Source organism: Chinchilla lanigera, unplaced genomic scaffold (assembly GCF_000276665.1).
Source record: "Chinchilla lanigera isolate Chin_1 unplaced genomic scaffold, ChiLan1.0 scaffold00038, whole genome shotgun sequence".
Lineage (NCBI taxonomy): Eukaryota > Metazoa > Chordata > Mammalia > Rodentia > Chinchillidae > Chinchilla > Chinchilla lanigera.
In genome coordinates this window covers 20,316,080-20,329,229 of record NW_004955439.1, presented here as the reverse complement: position 1 = coordinate 20,329,229, position 13,150 = coordinate 20,316,080, and the positions used below count along the sequence as shown (strand labels likewise).

The following is a 13,150-nucleotide window of genomic DNA, read 5'->3' as shown; positions in this document are numbered from 1 at the left end:
ATAAACACTAAAATAATAAGCAACTTACAAATTATATATTTCCTTTATATTGCCATTTCATTCTTAGATCATATGCATTCATTTGCCCTTCAGTATCGAGGTCAACAAGTTCTAGTTGGTTGTATTTGATGGAGACAGTCCCACCCTCAACATAGTCATCTTTGGTGTTTTAGCAGACTCAGAATCAAATTCATATATCATTCTTCATTTTATTAGACCTCCCTCTATACGTTAGGTCTCCCAGGAAACTCTATACACAAGAGTAAGTTGCTTTCTACTTACTCTTTCTGCTTTTGTGCTACAAATAATTGAACTCTTCTGTAATCATATCAAAAAGATTCTCTCTCTGCTCACTCACATGTTCCAGTTTGACTTACAAGTGACATAATTATTCTAAATATGGTAGGAGAGCACAAAGATGAAAGAGAGAGACTTACTTTGGCCTGTGTGGGAAAGTGGCATCCCACTTTTGACAGGTAACACCGCTTTTGGTCTTGGACATGGTCCCTCTGTAGTTCTTCCCATTCCCCGTCCTGCACTCCAAAAGGTACACTGCAAGAGGAATGCACAGTAGTCAAGACAGCAGACAAGAACTTCACGAAGGTCTACATGGCACAGTCCCCTTGAGAGGAAGAGCTTACAAACCAGGCCACATCTTCCTGCTATCTAAAAGTTGGTCTTTTGCATCTATGAAAGGGCTGCTGTAAATGGAGCCATTTCTTACTCTCATTCATTTATTCCAAAGCTCTTTCCTGAGCCCCTCCAATGCCCAGGCACCACATGGGTGCTGGAACACATGCAATACAAAGCAGGTAAGAGCTCCATCCCCAGGAGCTATGTGCTAGTGGAATCTGGATGATGACAGAAAGGAACCCGGAAGACACATTTCAAGATGAGCTAACCTCATTGTGACACACGTTACAAAGAAAATCAATGGTGATAAGACAGGGAAGGATGAGAATGGGGCCTTTTAGGCAGAAGGACAGTAGGCTTTTCAAAGACCAAAAGAGACGCAAGCCACTTCTAATTCTTCAGGCTCTTGGTAATGCCAAACAGGGCTGTAAAGTGTGTCTGCTGGCAGTATGGGAGATGAAAGCAGGAGGAAGATAAGTTCAAGCCCTGCCTGGGTAATTTAGCAAGTTAGTGAGATCTTGTTTCAAAACATTTACAACTTGAGAGCACAATGTTAAGTGAAGTAAACCAAACACATAAGCTTCAATATCGCATGGTTTGTCCTCTATGAGAAACTCAAAGCATAAATAATTTAAAGAGCAAAACAAAAGCAGATAATAGGAACAAGAGAGAAAGAACTTGCAAGCGTGAAGGGGACTAAAAGATGGGGAGGGGAGAGGAACGAGCTGGGGAGGGAGGGGAAGGAGAGGTAAAAAGAATTAAGATGTGTTAAAATTTTTAATTAAGAAGGGCTAGGGATGCAGCTCAATGTGAATGTGCTGAATGCAATCCCCAGTACCACACACACACACACACACACACACACACACACACACGCACACACACGTCTACTTCGAACGTGTACAGTGAATCTTCTCAGCCAACCTCCACTTAACCTGCTCACCAGTTATTCAGTGGACTCCGTCCTGTTTCAGAAATACAGCATTCACGTGTGACAGAGAGAAAGGGCCAACCCCTAAAGCTTACAGGCCTCTTCTAGCATGTCCACCAGGTGGGCTGTGTAATTCCAGACACCATTTGTATTGTCCAACTTTACAGTTACACTTAACTAAAAACAATCTGAACCGAGGAATGAGTAAAGGGAAAAATGAAGTGATGTTTCCATTTTTAACTAAAACAAAATGAATGCTTCTAATGTCTTCAAAGAGTTGAATCATTTTAAAAATTTCCATCTAATCCACTGAGGGCAACCCTCTCAAACAGCTGACTCTTGAAATTTGAGGGAAAATCATAAAAATCTAAAAGTTTTACAGAATCAGAATGATTATAAATGTCTAGATCTTGCTCTACCTCAAAGATGAGGGAAGTGATCACTGTAGGGTACATGAGGGTGTAGTTCATAGAAGAAAAGCTTTTGTTGGTGACCCTATATTCAAAGGGAAAAGCCTCTGCTATATGTCAGAAGCCAATGTAAGCTTGAGCTTCCATGTTCACTTGAATTTTTCAATTAAATTATATATATATAATTTTAATCAAATTAAAAATATACCTTAAATATATATGTATATATGTGTATATATATGTTTGTGTGTGTATGTGTATGTGTGTGTGTATATATATATATACACACATATATATATATTTAAGGTAGTTCAGGTATATTTATACCATCTTTAAGGTTCCCACTTTTCTAATTCATTAATCAATCACCTGGGGAAGTACTTCTAACATTTCTCTAGCAGAAGTGTTTTGTCAATACTACTACAAAAAGTGATTAAAAAGTATGCTGAAATTTTTTAAGACTTTAAAAAAATTTGAACTTATTATAGTAAAAGACAATCACCAGAAATGATGAGAGAAGTATGTTTAAAACAAAGGAGTGGGGGCTGGGGATTTAGCTCAGCGGCAAAAGCGCCTGCCTGGCAGGTGCAAGGTCGTGAGTTTGGTTCCCGGTACTGGAGAAAAACCCAAAAAATAAAAAAAATAAAAAAAATAAATAAAACAAAGGAGTGTTTTGAGTATTTTGAGGGGGATTAATGGCGATGTGTCTTATAATGCAATAAATTTTAAACTTAAAATTCACTGTATTTTTATCATATCTCATTGATAAACCCTTGGTGGCAATTTCCGTCAAATAAAAATATTACAGTTTCTCCTCCACCTTATTCACACTGGCACCAAGTGACTTCTAGCTCTTCCCCAAGTCAAAATGACCATGAAAGGTAGATGGTTTGAATCAAGACATCAAGGCAGTGACAGCAGTACAACGAAAGGCACTCAGGAAAGAAGACTTCCAGGACTGTTTCAGAAAGTGGAAAGAAGAATGGGTGTGTTCGAAGCAAGTGAGAATATTTTGAGGGGGTTAATGGCAAATGTTTCTTTTACTGTAATAATTTTTTAAACTTAATTGCTCACTATATTTTGTGATCACACCTTGTATGTGTAATGACTGGAACTACGTCTTCACTGAGTTATATGATTATAGTGCATGTGTTATACTCATGGAGAGTGTCAACTTAAGTACTTTAAGAGAGGGAGGCCCAGGAGAAGAGCTTTGAAAGGAGGTGCTGCTCAAGCTAGTAGGCTAGAGGATCTTGGGCAGAAGGGGTGAGCATCTGATGTGTTGTAGGAGTAGAAATAAACAGAGGCCCTTGTATAATGCGATAAACTTACCACACAAGGCTTTGGGGAACTGTCTGGATTTTGTTCTAAGTGCACGGGGAAGAGTTTTAAGCCGGGAATATATATTTCTAAGCGGTCATTGGTGTGGTCTGCAAGCTGGGGAGCAGTGGCCTCTGCAGTCACGATGGTGGCTTGGTTCTGAGGGTGGGGGCAGTGGGGATGGTGACGCGCAGTTGGTGTAAATATGATCTGATACCAATTGCTCCCAGCAGACAGCTGGCTGGTGAAATACCAATGAGTCTATATTCCACAGGAAAGAAACAAGGACCAAAAGTGATTGACCTTTGGTATTTCCCCCTCTCTCTTGTTTGTATGTACCTACCAGAGTTTATATAACCTTTTGCTCCCTTGAAAACAAGCAAATCAAGCTTTCAAACTTCAGACTTGAAACTGAGCCTCATAGTCACTCCCATTTTCCTTCTGGCTAACAATTTACAAGTGACATATTTAAATGTTTGCATTTTTAGACAGAATCTCACTGTACATCCTCTTTTTAAAAATGTAGTGGATGACAGTGTTATTTATCCTACCCTTTGTTCACTATTTATAGGAACAAATAACTTCAAAAGATAAAATTTACATTTAATCTCAAAAGTTCAAGATAAGAAGTAAGGAAAGGAGTATAAGGGAGCACAACTGTAGTCCCAGTACTCTAGCTCTGTGAGGCTGAGATAGGAAGATTCCAAGTTTGAGCCCAGCCTGGGCAACTTAGTGACTTAAAGAGACCCTGTCTCACAATAAAAAATAAAGGAGTGGAGATGTGGCTCAGTGCAAAGCCCTGTGTTCAGTCTCAGTACAAAAGAAAACAAAAAACAGGGTTACAGCTAGTTTAACCCAAGATTAAGCAATGTACAAAAATAATGCTGACTTTAAAAATACTTTTAAAAATCATACTTAAGAGTTTTGAGGTGAGACTCTAAGCAATGTTGCAAGTCATTGTCAACAACACAAGAAATTGGATGTTGCTTGAGCTCTTTAGCTCCTGTGATATGGAATATTTGAAGAGCTACATTAATATTAATGTCTTAATATAGTACCACCCAGCAATAGTAGGTAGGACAGTTTTAAAGTGTTATACATTTATTTAAATCTTCCTACATACTTAATGGCACTTTTTATCCCCCAAAAGACCTGTGATTTCCTCTGGAATCCAGACCACCTCTTCTACTATTAGGGACACTTGATCTGCATTTTAAAGGAAACTATGGAAAAGCAACTGCAACTTTTGCACATTTACAAAAGACACCATTTCAGAAACTGAGGAAAATGCAGACCATAGTTTTTTTTAAAGTGGAACATTTAATAAAAATAAGGTTTTTTGTCCCTATCTAAACGTCCCTGAGTATTAAAACCATCTCAGTATTTCTATCACTCCAAGCTTTAGTCCAGAAGTTAGTGCCCAAAACTGATGCTCACTCAGTAGAACAAGAAGCCAAGATCATAAGCAGTGCTTAGATTCCCAAGACCCCTTCAAAATAAAGCTGCAAACATCCACAAAGACAGACATGGTTTGGTAAACCTAATTCCTTCATTTTTCAAAGGAGAAAAATGAAATGAAAGAGATGAAGTACTGTATTCTAGTTGCCATGATGGCTAGGGGTCAGATTCTAGCCTAACTCAGAATTCAGGTAGGACACTGATGATATCTTCAATCTGTGGCTTCATAACTTTAAAAAAAAAAAAAAAAGGTGAAAGAACAAACACACCCTTCTTTTCAAATAGAACGACGTCTCTCATCCTCACAATCAGCGAGGACTTGCTGTTTTCAGCCATGATCTCACATTGCTGCTCCTTACTGTGATACTGGAATGACCTGCAGAGAAGAATTGAGAAACAATAGAAATTTTCCTTTATTTAAGGGAAGCAAACGCTTTTAGATAAGACATTCAAAAAAATTATGTCTCTTGGTGGATCAAGGAGCTCTGAGTTGTTACATCTCAATTAGTTAATTATAATACAGCCTTGAGCCAGCAGAGTACTGAAAGTGAATACTGTATATCAGCATGGTAGTTATTCTTGTTTTCTTATATCTTTACCTTTACTTTCTCCCTCTCCAAATTTTAACTTCCTCTTTCAGTTGCTGTCTTAGTTACTTTTCTCACTACTGAGACAAAATACCCAGTGCCCAAAGTTAAAGGAGGAAAGGTTTATTTAACTCACAGTTCCTAGAGGTTTCAGCTCATAGTTGGCTGGCTCCAAGGCAGGGTGACAAGGCAGAGAGGGGCATCAGAGAGGAGAAACAGTCTGTGATAACCAAGAAGGCGAGAGCAAACAAGGGACAACCACAGTTCTTTCTATCCCTTATATTTTATCCAGGTTACTTAGGGTGGGCAGCACTCACACCCTTAATCCTAGTGGCCTTGACCATGAATTAGGCCCAGCATCACACACTTCAGATCCAGCCACCTCTAAAAAAGCCCCACCTAGGACCACATGTGGCTTTGTGGGGGACATCTAGATGCCAACTATAACAATTGCTTTTTTTTTTTGAGGCAGGGTCTGTGTAAGTCACTAAATTGCCTGGGCTGGACTTGAATCTGTAATCCTTCTGCCTCAGCCTCTCCACGTGCTGGGGCTGTAGTGGTGTACCACCATTCCCCTTGACTGTTTTGCTCTTTCTTCATCTGTTTCTTAATTAAGTGCCAGAAGTTTGCTCTGGGATTGGGAAGAAGCAACTGCGTTGCGCCCAATCCCAAGACAGGCTGCCTTGGCAATTCCAACCCCCCGTGTTTCCTCTTTAGGTTTTGCCTGCGCACTCCCCCTTGCCATTTCACGCCGGCCATGGATCGAGGTGGTTTCTGCCACTGAAACTTAGGGTGAGGGCTGGATTCCAGTGCAACAGTACTGAGAGGGGGTGGGATCTTCACGAGGTGGTGAGGAAAGGACAGGGTTGATTTTCTGGTACTGGGTGAGCTCTTCCCCCACTCTGGTGGGGCTGTGTTGGTTATACCAGCACTAGTGCTTGTAGAAGGGGCTACCCACCTTTTTCTCTCTCTTGCAGCTGCTTGCTTCTTTACTTTTTGCCATATTGTGGCTCGGAAAGAAGCCCTTGCCCAGTATAGCCACTGAGTCTCAGACTTCCAGCTTCCAGAATCAAGCACCTCTTTCTTTTATAAAACGCCCAGTCCTAGGTATTTTATTACAACAGAAAACAGGCCAAGAAAACCTCTCCCTTCCCTCTCTGCATAATCGTGCCATGAGTGCTGAGCCTGGTGCTCAAGGCCATCCACAGCCTGATCATGAGCCCCTTGCTTCAGTCAGCTCTCACATAGTCCCTACCACAGGCACAGGCTGTGCTTTCCCCCTGCTGGACACCTGCCTGCCTCCTGGTGTAGTCAAGTCTCACTCACCCTCCAAGCCCAGAGCGGCTCCTTCTCCTCCCTGATAGCTTCTCTAGCTGTCTCAACCCTTAGGAGTTATCTTTCCTTGGAACCTCTATAGGGAGTGCATGAGTCATGCCCTTAACAATACCCTCTTTTGGCTGTCTTTTATTTTTTTTTCATCATCATTTTTGGTTTCTTAGGACCATAAATACAAAAGGGCAGGCATTGGACCCTGTGTTTCTGGCTTTTTGCTCCTTCAGCTGTATGTAAAATACTTTCATTCACACGATCCTCAATACATATTAATTGCTGCTGATGCTAAAAATTGGAGCTCAGAACAATATCTGCTAATTTTATGTCACATATAAAATGAATAATTTCTATTTTGGGTATTTCTAACAACCCTTAACAAAAAGTTATTAGGGTTTCAGATACTGTGAGCAAATACAGTTGCAAATTCTGATCTTATAAACTCCTCTTTCTTATACTAAATCCATGAGTAAGTTTCTTGCCATCAAAATAATAGCATTTTAAGCAGTAAGATTTCTGCATAGGTGCAATGATAATGAAAATACCTGCAAACAAACTCCGTTTCTGCCTCACATTTTGCTGCACATTCATCTATGCTTGCTGTTGTTAGCTGCTTCTTGGTGAGACTGACCAGTGAGGCCCCGTGGGTATTTTCATAGTCATCCAGGGAATTTCCTTGACCTAAAAGTTGAAGATAAAAATAGAACTGATCAAATTAGCCAATACTACTGTTGAACTATCCTAGTTTTTTAACCTATTTTTTTTGCATCAACCAAATAAAACTTGCTGCTTTACTGGAAGCAGGATAGGTTGCCATAAATAAAAAATGTTTAGTCAGGAAAACAGTTCTATTAACATAGAATAGTATATTAAAGGAACTAGATGGATGGATAGGTACAGTAACAATGTACTATACTAATGGTTATGGAAGTTTAAATAAGAATAAGTTTTATTGTCTTATTGATTACCATGTCATGATAAGGTAGGAAGACACCATCAAGGACAACTGTATTTCTAAAATTGGTGCTGACTTGTCCACGTCCAGGTATAAGTAAAACTTGGAGGCTGTTGTTTGATTTCCAACAATATATGCTTCCCACAGTAATGATTTTTTGTTCATGATGGTGACAGGTACTGTATCTGGAATTTCTGAGGAAGCTATAAAAAGCAGAGTCTGGGAAAAATACTGGCCTTGACTTCTCTGTGAGGTAAAATCTGAGGGAAAGAGTTTGTTGCTTCCCCCTTGTCACTGCAGAGTGTGGCCAAGGGGCCCCCGCCATGGTCCCACTGTGAGGCTGCAAAACTTTCCCTGTTCTTAGGCTCCATGCAGCATCTGCCTAGCCTAGAAAGCCTGATTTCAAGCCTGGAGATGCCAGTTCATATGCTTTCTGTGTAAATGCTAGTGATTTTCACAGGAATCGGGGGCAAAAAGAGGTGAAATGAAATGAACACAGTAAAGTTTCCATGGGACTAGGTAATGTGGCAGTCTTGACCATGAAGGGAAGTGGCAGGGACCAAAGCCAGACTGTGCTAAAGGGTCACCAGGATAGGAAGTGGGAACAGCAGGAGAGAACAGATAACCGAAACCACCCTCAGAGGCCGCCTTTTCCCTGCCCCTGCTGCTCATCTCTCCTCAGCTGAAGACCTTCAAGCTGGGTGGGTGGACTATTGACATAAAGTTGGCTGATACATTTTACACTCTCAAAACACTTGATAAATGTGTGAAAGATAACAGAGGATCGGGGATATAGCTCAGTAGCACAGCACCAGCCTGGCAAGTGTAAGGTCATGAGTTCGATTCCAGGTACCAAAAAATAAAAAAAAAAAAAGATAATAGAGAAAAAGATAGCTTAGGCCCATATTCATGTTGTTAACCTTGTTTTTCTTTCAGTTTGAACTCTCACCTTAAAGAAGAGTTATGCTTTAGTAAGTTCTATAGATCAGGATATGGTTTGAAAAATACACAGTAAATCTATAAAGTGAATCCTACAAGGAGTGAAGAGTTCTTGGAAAGTGTACCAGGGCAGGATACCAAGGATATTTAAACAAAGAAATTTCCCATTTATGAGATCTTTAAATTACAGCTCCTGAGAGCCACCTTAGGAGCTGATATCCTAAAGAAATATCCCTAAAGAACATCATTTTTCTTTTATATTTGAATATTGTTCCCCAAATCTTTTTTCCTCTTATTCACTTTCATGGCTCATATGATCATAGGGTTTAGTACAATTTGTTGATAAAGAGACATTAAGCAAATCTTTCCATAGGAAAACTATTTTTATATTATTGGCTAAATGTAGATGTGTACTGAGATCAAAGCAATACATTTTACATGATATGAGATTTTTTTCCCATTACTGGTGTGAAAAAAATAGATATATATGTATGTTATACACACCTACTTGTGTGTAAAAAAAAAAAACCCAAAACTTAAGAGCCTGTGAAACACAACATATTTACCCATCTCTCACAGAGTAACTATAAAAGAAATTCTTTTCTTTCCCAGTCATTTCTGCACAGAGAGAAATATATGGGAGAAAGATATGGGAAAATGACAGTCATTTCTACAGAAAATGAGAGTAAATACTTTCCTCTAAAAAAAGAGTTTATGGAAGAATTTTGCCCCCTAAATTGGCTCAGACATATGTGAATCATGATGCAGAGGTGTTTGTCCCAATCATGGGGTGCAGCCCTATAAGTCCAGAGTGTCCTCAGTCCAAGTTGGGGGGTTGAAATAGCATGTGAACATATGCACCCCTCCACATACACATGCATACAGATTTCCCCACAAACCCTTTTTTTTTTTTGGTACTGGGAATCGAACTCAGGACCTTGTGCTTGCCAGGCAGGTGCTTGCGCCACTGAGCTATGTCCCAGGCCCCCAAAATCCTTTTGTTTAATCTTCTCCTACTCTGGATTTTCTTTGATATTTCTTTGAATGCTTTCTGTTAAATTCAAATGTATTTGACTATGAAGTACAACTTATAAAATTTTATCTCATAATTCATAAATTGCATTTTAAGTATTTATATATTGTTAATATGAAGAACTACAAGTATGATGTTTGATACCAATATATGATATGTCTAAAACAGTAAATCTATAAAGACAGAAAGTTGATTAAAGATTTTCTGTGGCTACAGAGAGTGGAGTTTCTTTTGAGGGTAATGAAATTGCTCTGAACTTCATTGTGGTGATGACTGAGAAACTGAATGTACTAAAAGCCACTGGATCATCTGCCTCTGGTGGCTTAATTATGGAGTATGTGAATTCTATCTCATTAAATTTGTTTTAAAAGCCAAACAACTGCACATATTTAAAATATGTAGCTTTTAAAATTTTAGCTGGGAATGGTGCCATAGGCCTGTAATCCCAGCTACTCAGGAGGTTGAGGCAGCAGGGTTGAGAGTTTAAGGCCAGCCTGGGCCATATAGCAAGACCCTATTTCCAAGACAAAATATTTGGGGTGTTGTGGCACACACCTATAATCCCAGCACTTGGGAGGCAGAGGCAGGAGGATCACTGTGAGCTCAAGGCCAGCCTAGGCTACACAGTGAGACTCTGTCTCAAAAAGCCAAAACAAACAAACAACTTTAAAGAAAGCTGGAAAAGGGACAACACTAATTTTTATTCTTGGAAAGTCCTAGTTTAAGGAGGTTTCTTCATCTCCTTAATTTAGGAGTTTGGTTAATAGGCAAATAAGATAAATTTCCTAAGTCAAGACTTCCTGCCTCATGTACCATTAACTACATAAATTAGCATTAGTAGAGGACACACAAAAAGAGACACATAGAAATACACACAATGCACATATTATAAAACTGTGCCTGGCCTATCCCACACCCTAAACAAACACTTACTGAATTATTGTACCTAATATCATCTCAAAAACAGATGCATGTGACTTCTCTAGGCATAAGATGCAAATATAGAGCTATGGAAAGACTTCCTTAAACCATAACGGAAATGCTGAGTCCAAATACATAGGTTGGTCAAGGAATAAAATACACTTAAAGAGGTATTTAATTGCTTAAATTTGGAAGTGATGAGACTATGATAGCTTAACAAAATGATATAATACCAAAGTATAGTACAACAACTCTTGATAATCTCCTACCTCTTTTGTCTGTAACTCATTATTATTTGTCTATTTGTTTTCCTGAGAAACTATTTTGTAGATAACAATATGTAAAACAATAACCATTGATAATTTCCTACCATTTTGTCTGTAATTTGCTAAGTCCCCCCATTATTATGTTATCCTTCTTTTACTCTTTAAAATAAAAAAAAAACAAACAAAATGATATAAATTAACCAAACTGAGAACCAGCCAAAGAGAATAATCACCTTTTGGGGTTAAGTTATATTGGCAGTTTTTTCAATTAAAATTGCCAGGATTTGGGGCTAGTCATTTGGATTTGAAAAGTCACCCATGATTGTCCCTGCCCATCCTGGCAATATTCATAGGGAATTGAAATACATAGCTTGAAGAATTCCTCAATCTTGTATTAGATTTTGAATTGAAAAATATCATGAATCAAAAGCTCAATTAAATAAGATGTATGTAAAACTATAGGTGTCTAATTTTAATATATTGCTAGGAAAAAATAATGATTAAACTTTCTTCAAATCTGTAAGTCTTACCTGATTTCAGAAATAAAAGAAGTAGCAGGATTACTTCCTTGTGGTCCATGGTGGAACTGGCTGGTGGTGTCCGGAAAACGGTGTCCCAATCCTGAGATATTATTGACTTACAAGAGATCAAACTCATCCGCAAACAAGATAGGCAAATGGGGTTAATTATTCTTAGAGGGCCCTGCCACCAAACACAGAAAGGGGCAAACACTACCCAGAACAGGGGAGCTTACAACACATTTGAGAGCAGCATCAGCAGCAGATGCTGGGAAGGGGTGGAAGCAGCTGCCCCCTGCTTGCCTTTCTCTTCATGCCCCTCTCACCCCAGCTTTCTTCTTTTCCATTTCCTTCCCTCTTGTTTCACGCCTCTTTTAGATAAAAAAAAAAAAAAAAAGAGCTCCCTTTGCTGTGCACATTCCAAAAGCCATACTCTTCCAAGTGGTCCGTATCCACAGTCTTACCAACCTTTTCAACAAGCAATGTTATCACTGTCCCCATTTTAAGGTGGGAAAACTGAGGCTTTCCCACGGTTGCACAGCTAGTTGGGGAGAAAGCTAATACGTTCAAACAACTTAGGTCCCAGACAGCAAACAGGCTAAGGCATTATTGTTAACATCCTCACATCCTACCAGTGCTGAAATTACAATGTAAGTAAAAATAGTTTATTTTATCAAAATTTCTTTATCCCCAGTGGACTTACATGTTTTTATAATTATAAAATTTTAATTATTATTTTATTTAAATTAAACATATTTTAACTTGGTAGATAAGAATATAAAAAGTATACATATTAATGAGGTGACATGTAATGTTTCAATGCCTAGATACATTTTGTAATGTTTACAAGTTGGGGTTTTTGTTTTTTGTTTTTTGTGGTGCTGGGGATCAAACACACGGCCTTGTACAATGCTAGGCAAGTACTCTACCACTGAGTTACATCCTGGCCCTGTTGTGTGATGCTTAAATCAGATCAAACATATCTACCACCTCAAACATTTACCATTTATTTCATAATTATAAATTATGATGTAAAATATTGATCTTCTTCTAACATCCACTGAATTCACAGTGCTTTATATTCTCATCTTCATGGAATGAAGAAAGAGTGGTGATGCTGAGTTGAAAGAGACAGTCTCAACTTTAATTGTTGAATCTATACTTTCCCCCAGCTTAAGGTTAGACTGACCAGGAGATGCCTGCCTTAAAACTCCTATTTTAGTGTTCGAAAATACTTAGATATAAACAGACATTTCTATTTTAAAGCATGAAGGACAACAAAGTATGCACTCCTCTTTCCCATGTGAACCAGTAAAGAATCAAGGTGGGGTGTGGGTGCCAGATTGTGCTGGCAGAAGCTCCGCAGAATCCCTTGGGACTGAAACACTGTGCAGAATATTCAAGACCAAAACCTCCTGGAGAGTGAGAGGAAGGCACCAGGCCAGGGGCAGGGGCACCTGGTTGCATCTGCGGATCATCTAGTTTAGCCTCGCTTCTCCTTCTCTTTCTCCTCCTCCCCTTCTTCCTCCTCCTCCTTCTGACACACTCACCTTCTATCTGCTTCCTCAAACTTGCTGGCCCGTTTTTTGGGGAGGGCATAGCAGGCAGAAGCAAGATGAGAAATCAGTAGTGGGCAGACCTTTTTCTTAAAATGATGTGAAAGGTCTTTTAGGCAGCCATTGTTAGTGTGGTTGAGAAAATGTTTTGGGAAAAGAAAAAATCCAGTTCTACAAGGATATAATGCTCTCAGTATGTATTTCTTTCCACTTAAAATATTATTTTACCACTTCCTTGTGAATAAGGCACAACTTACTGTGTACCAGACTGTGTTCAGCTCCGTCAGGATTGTT

General features: G+C 39.1%; 1 protein-coding gene across 2 annotated transcripts in view; it reads right to left on the bottom strand.

The window, feature by feature from the left end:
* The window catches only part of Plg (plasminogen), a 48,911-nt gene extending 37,495 nt beyond the window's left edge, over positions 1-11,416 (bottom strand). For both annotated transcript variants that reach the window (XM_005390699.2, XM_005390700.2), the window contains exons 1-4: positions 11,313-11,416; positions 7,214-7,349; positions 5,022-5,128; positions 438-552 (exon numbers count right to left, since the gene is read on the bottom strand). In XM_005390699.2, coding sequence (XP_005390756.2) covers positions 438-552; positions 5,022-5,128; positions 7,214-7,349; positions 11,313-11,361 — 407 coding nt within the window. In that variant the 5' untranslated portion in view covers positions 11,362-11,416. The remainder of the gene's footprint in view (positions 1-437; positions 553-5,021; positions 5,129-7,213; positions 7,350-11,312) is intronic.
* Between the last annotated feature and the right edge of the window lie 1,734 nt (positions 11,417-13,150).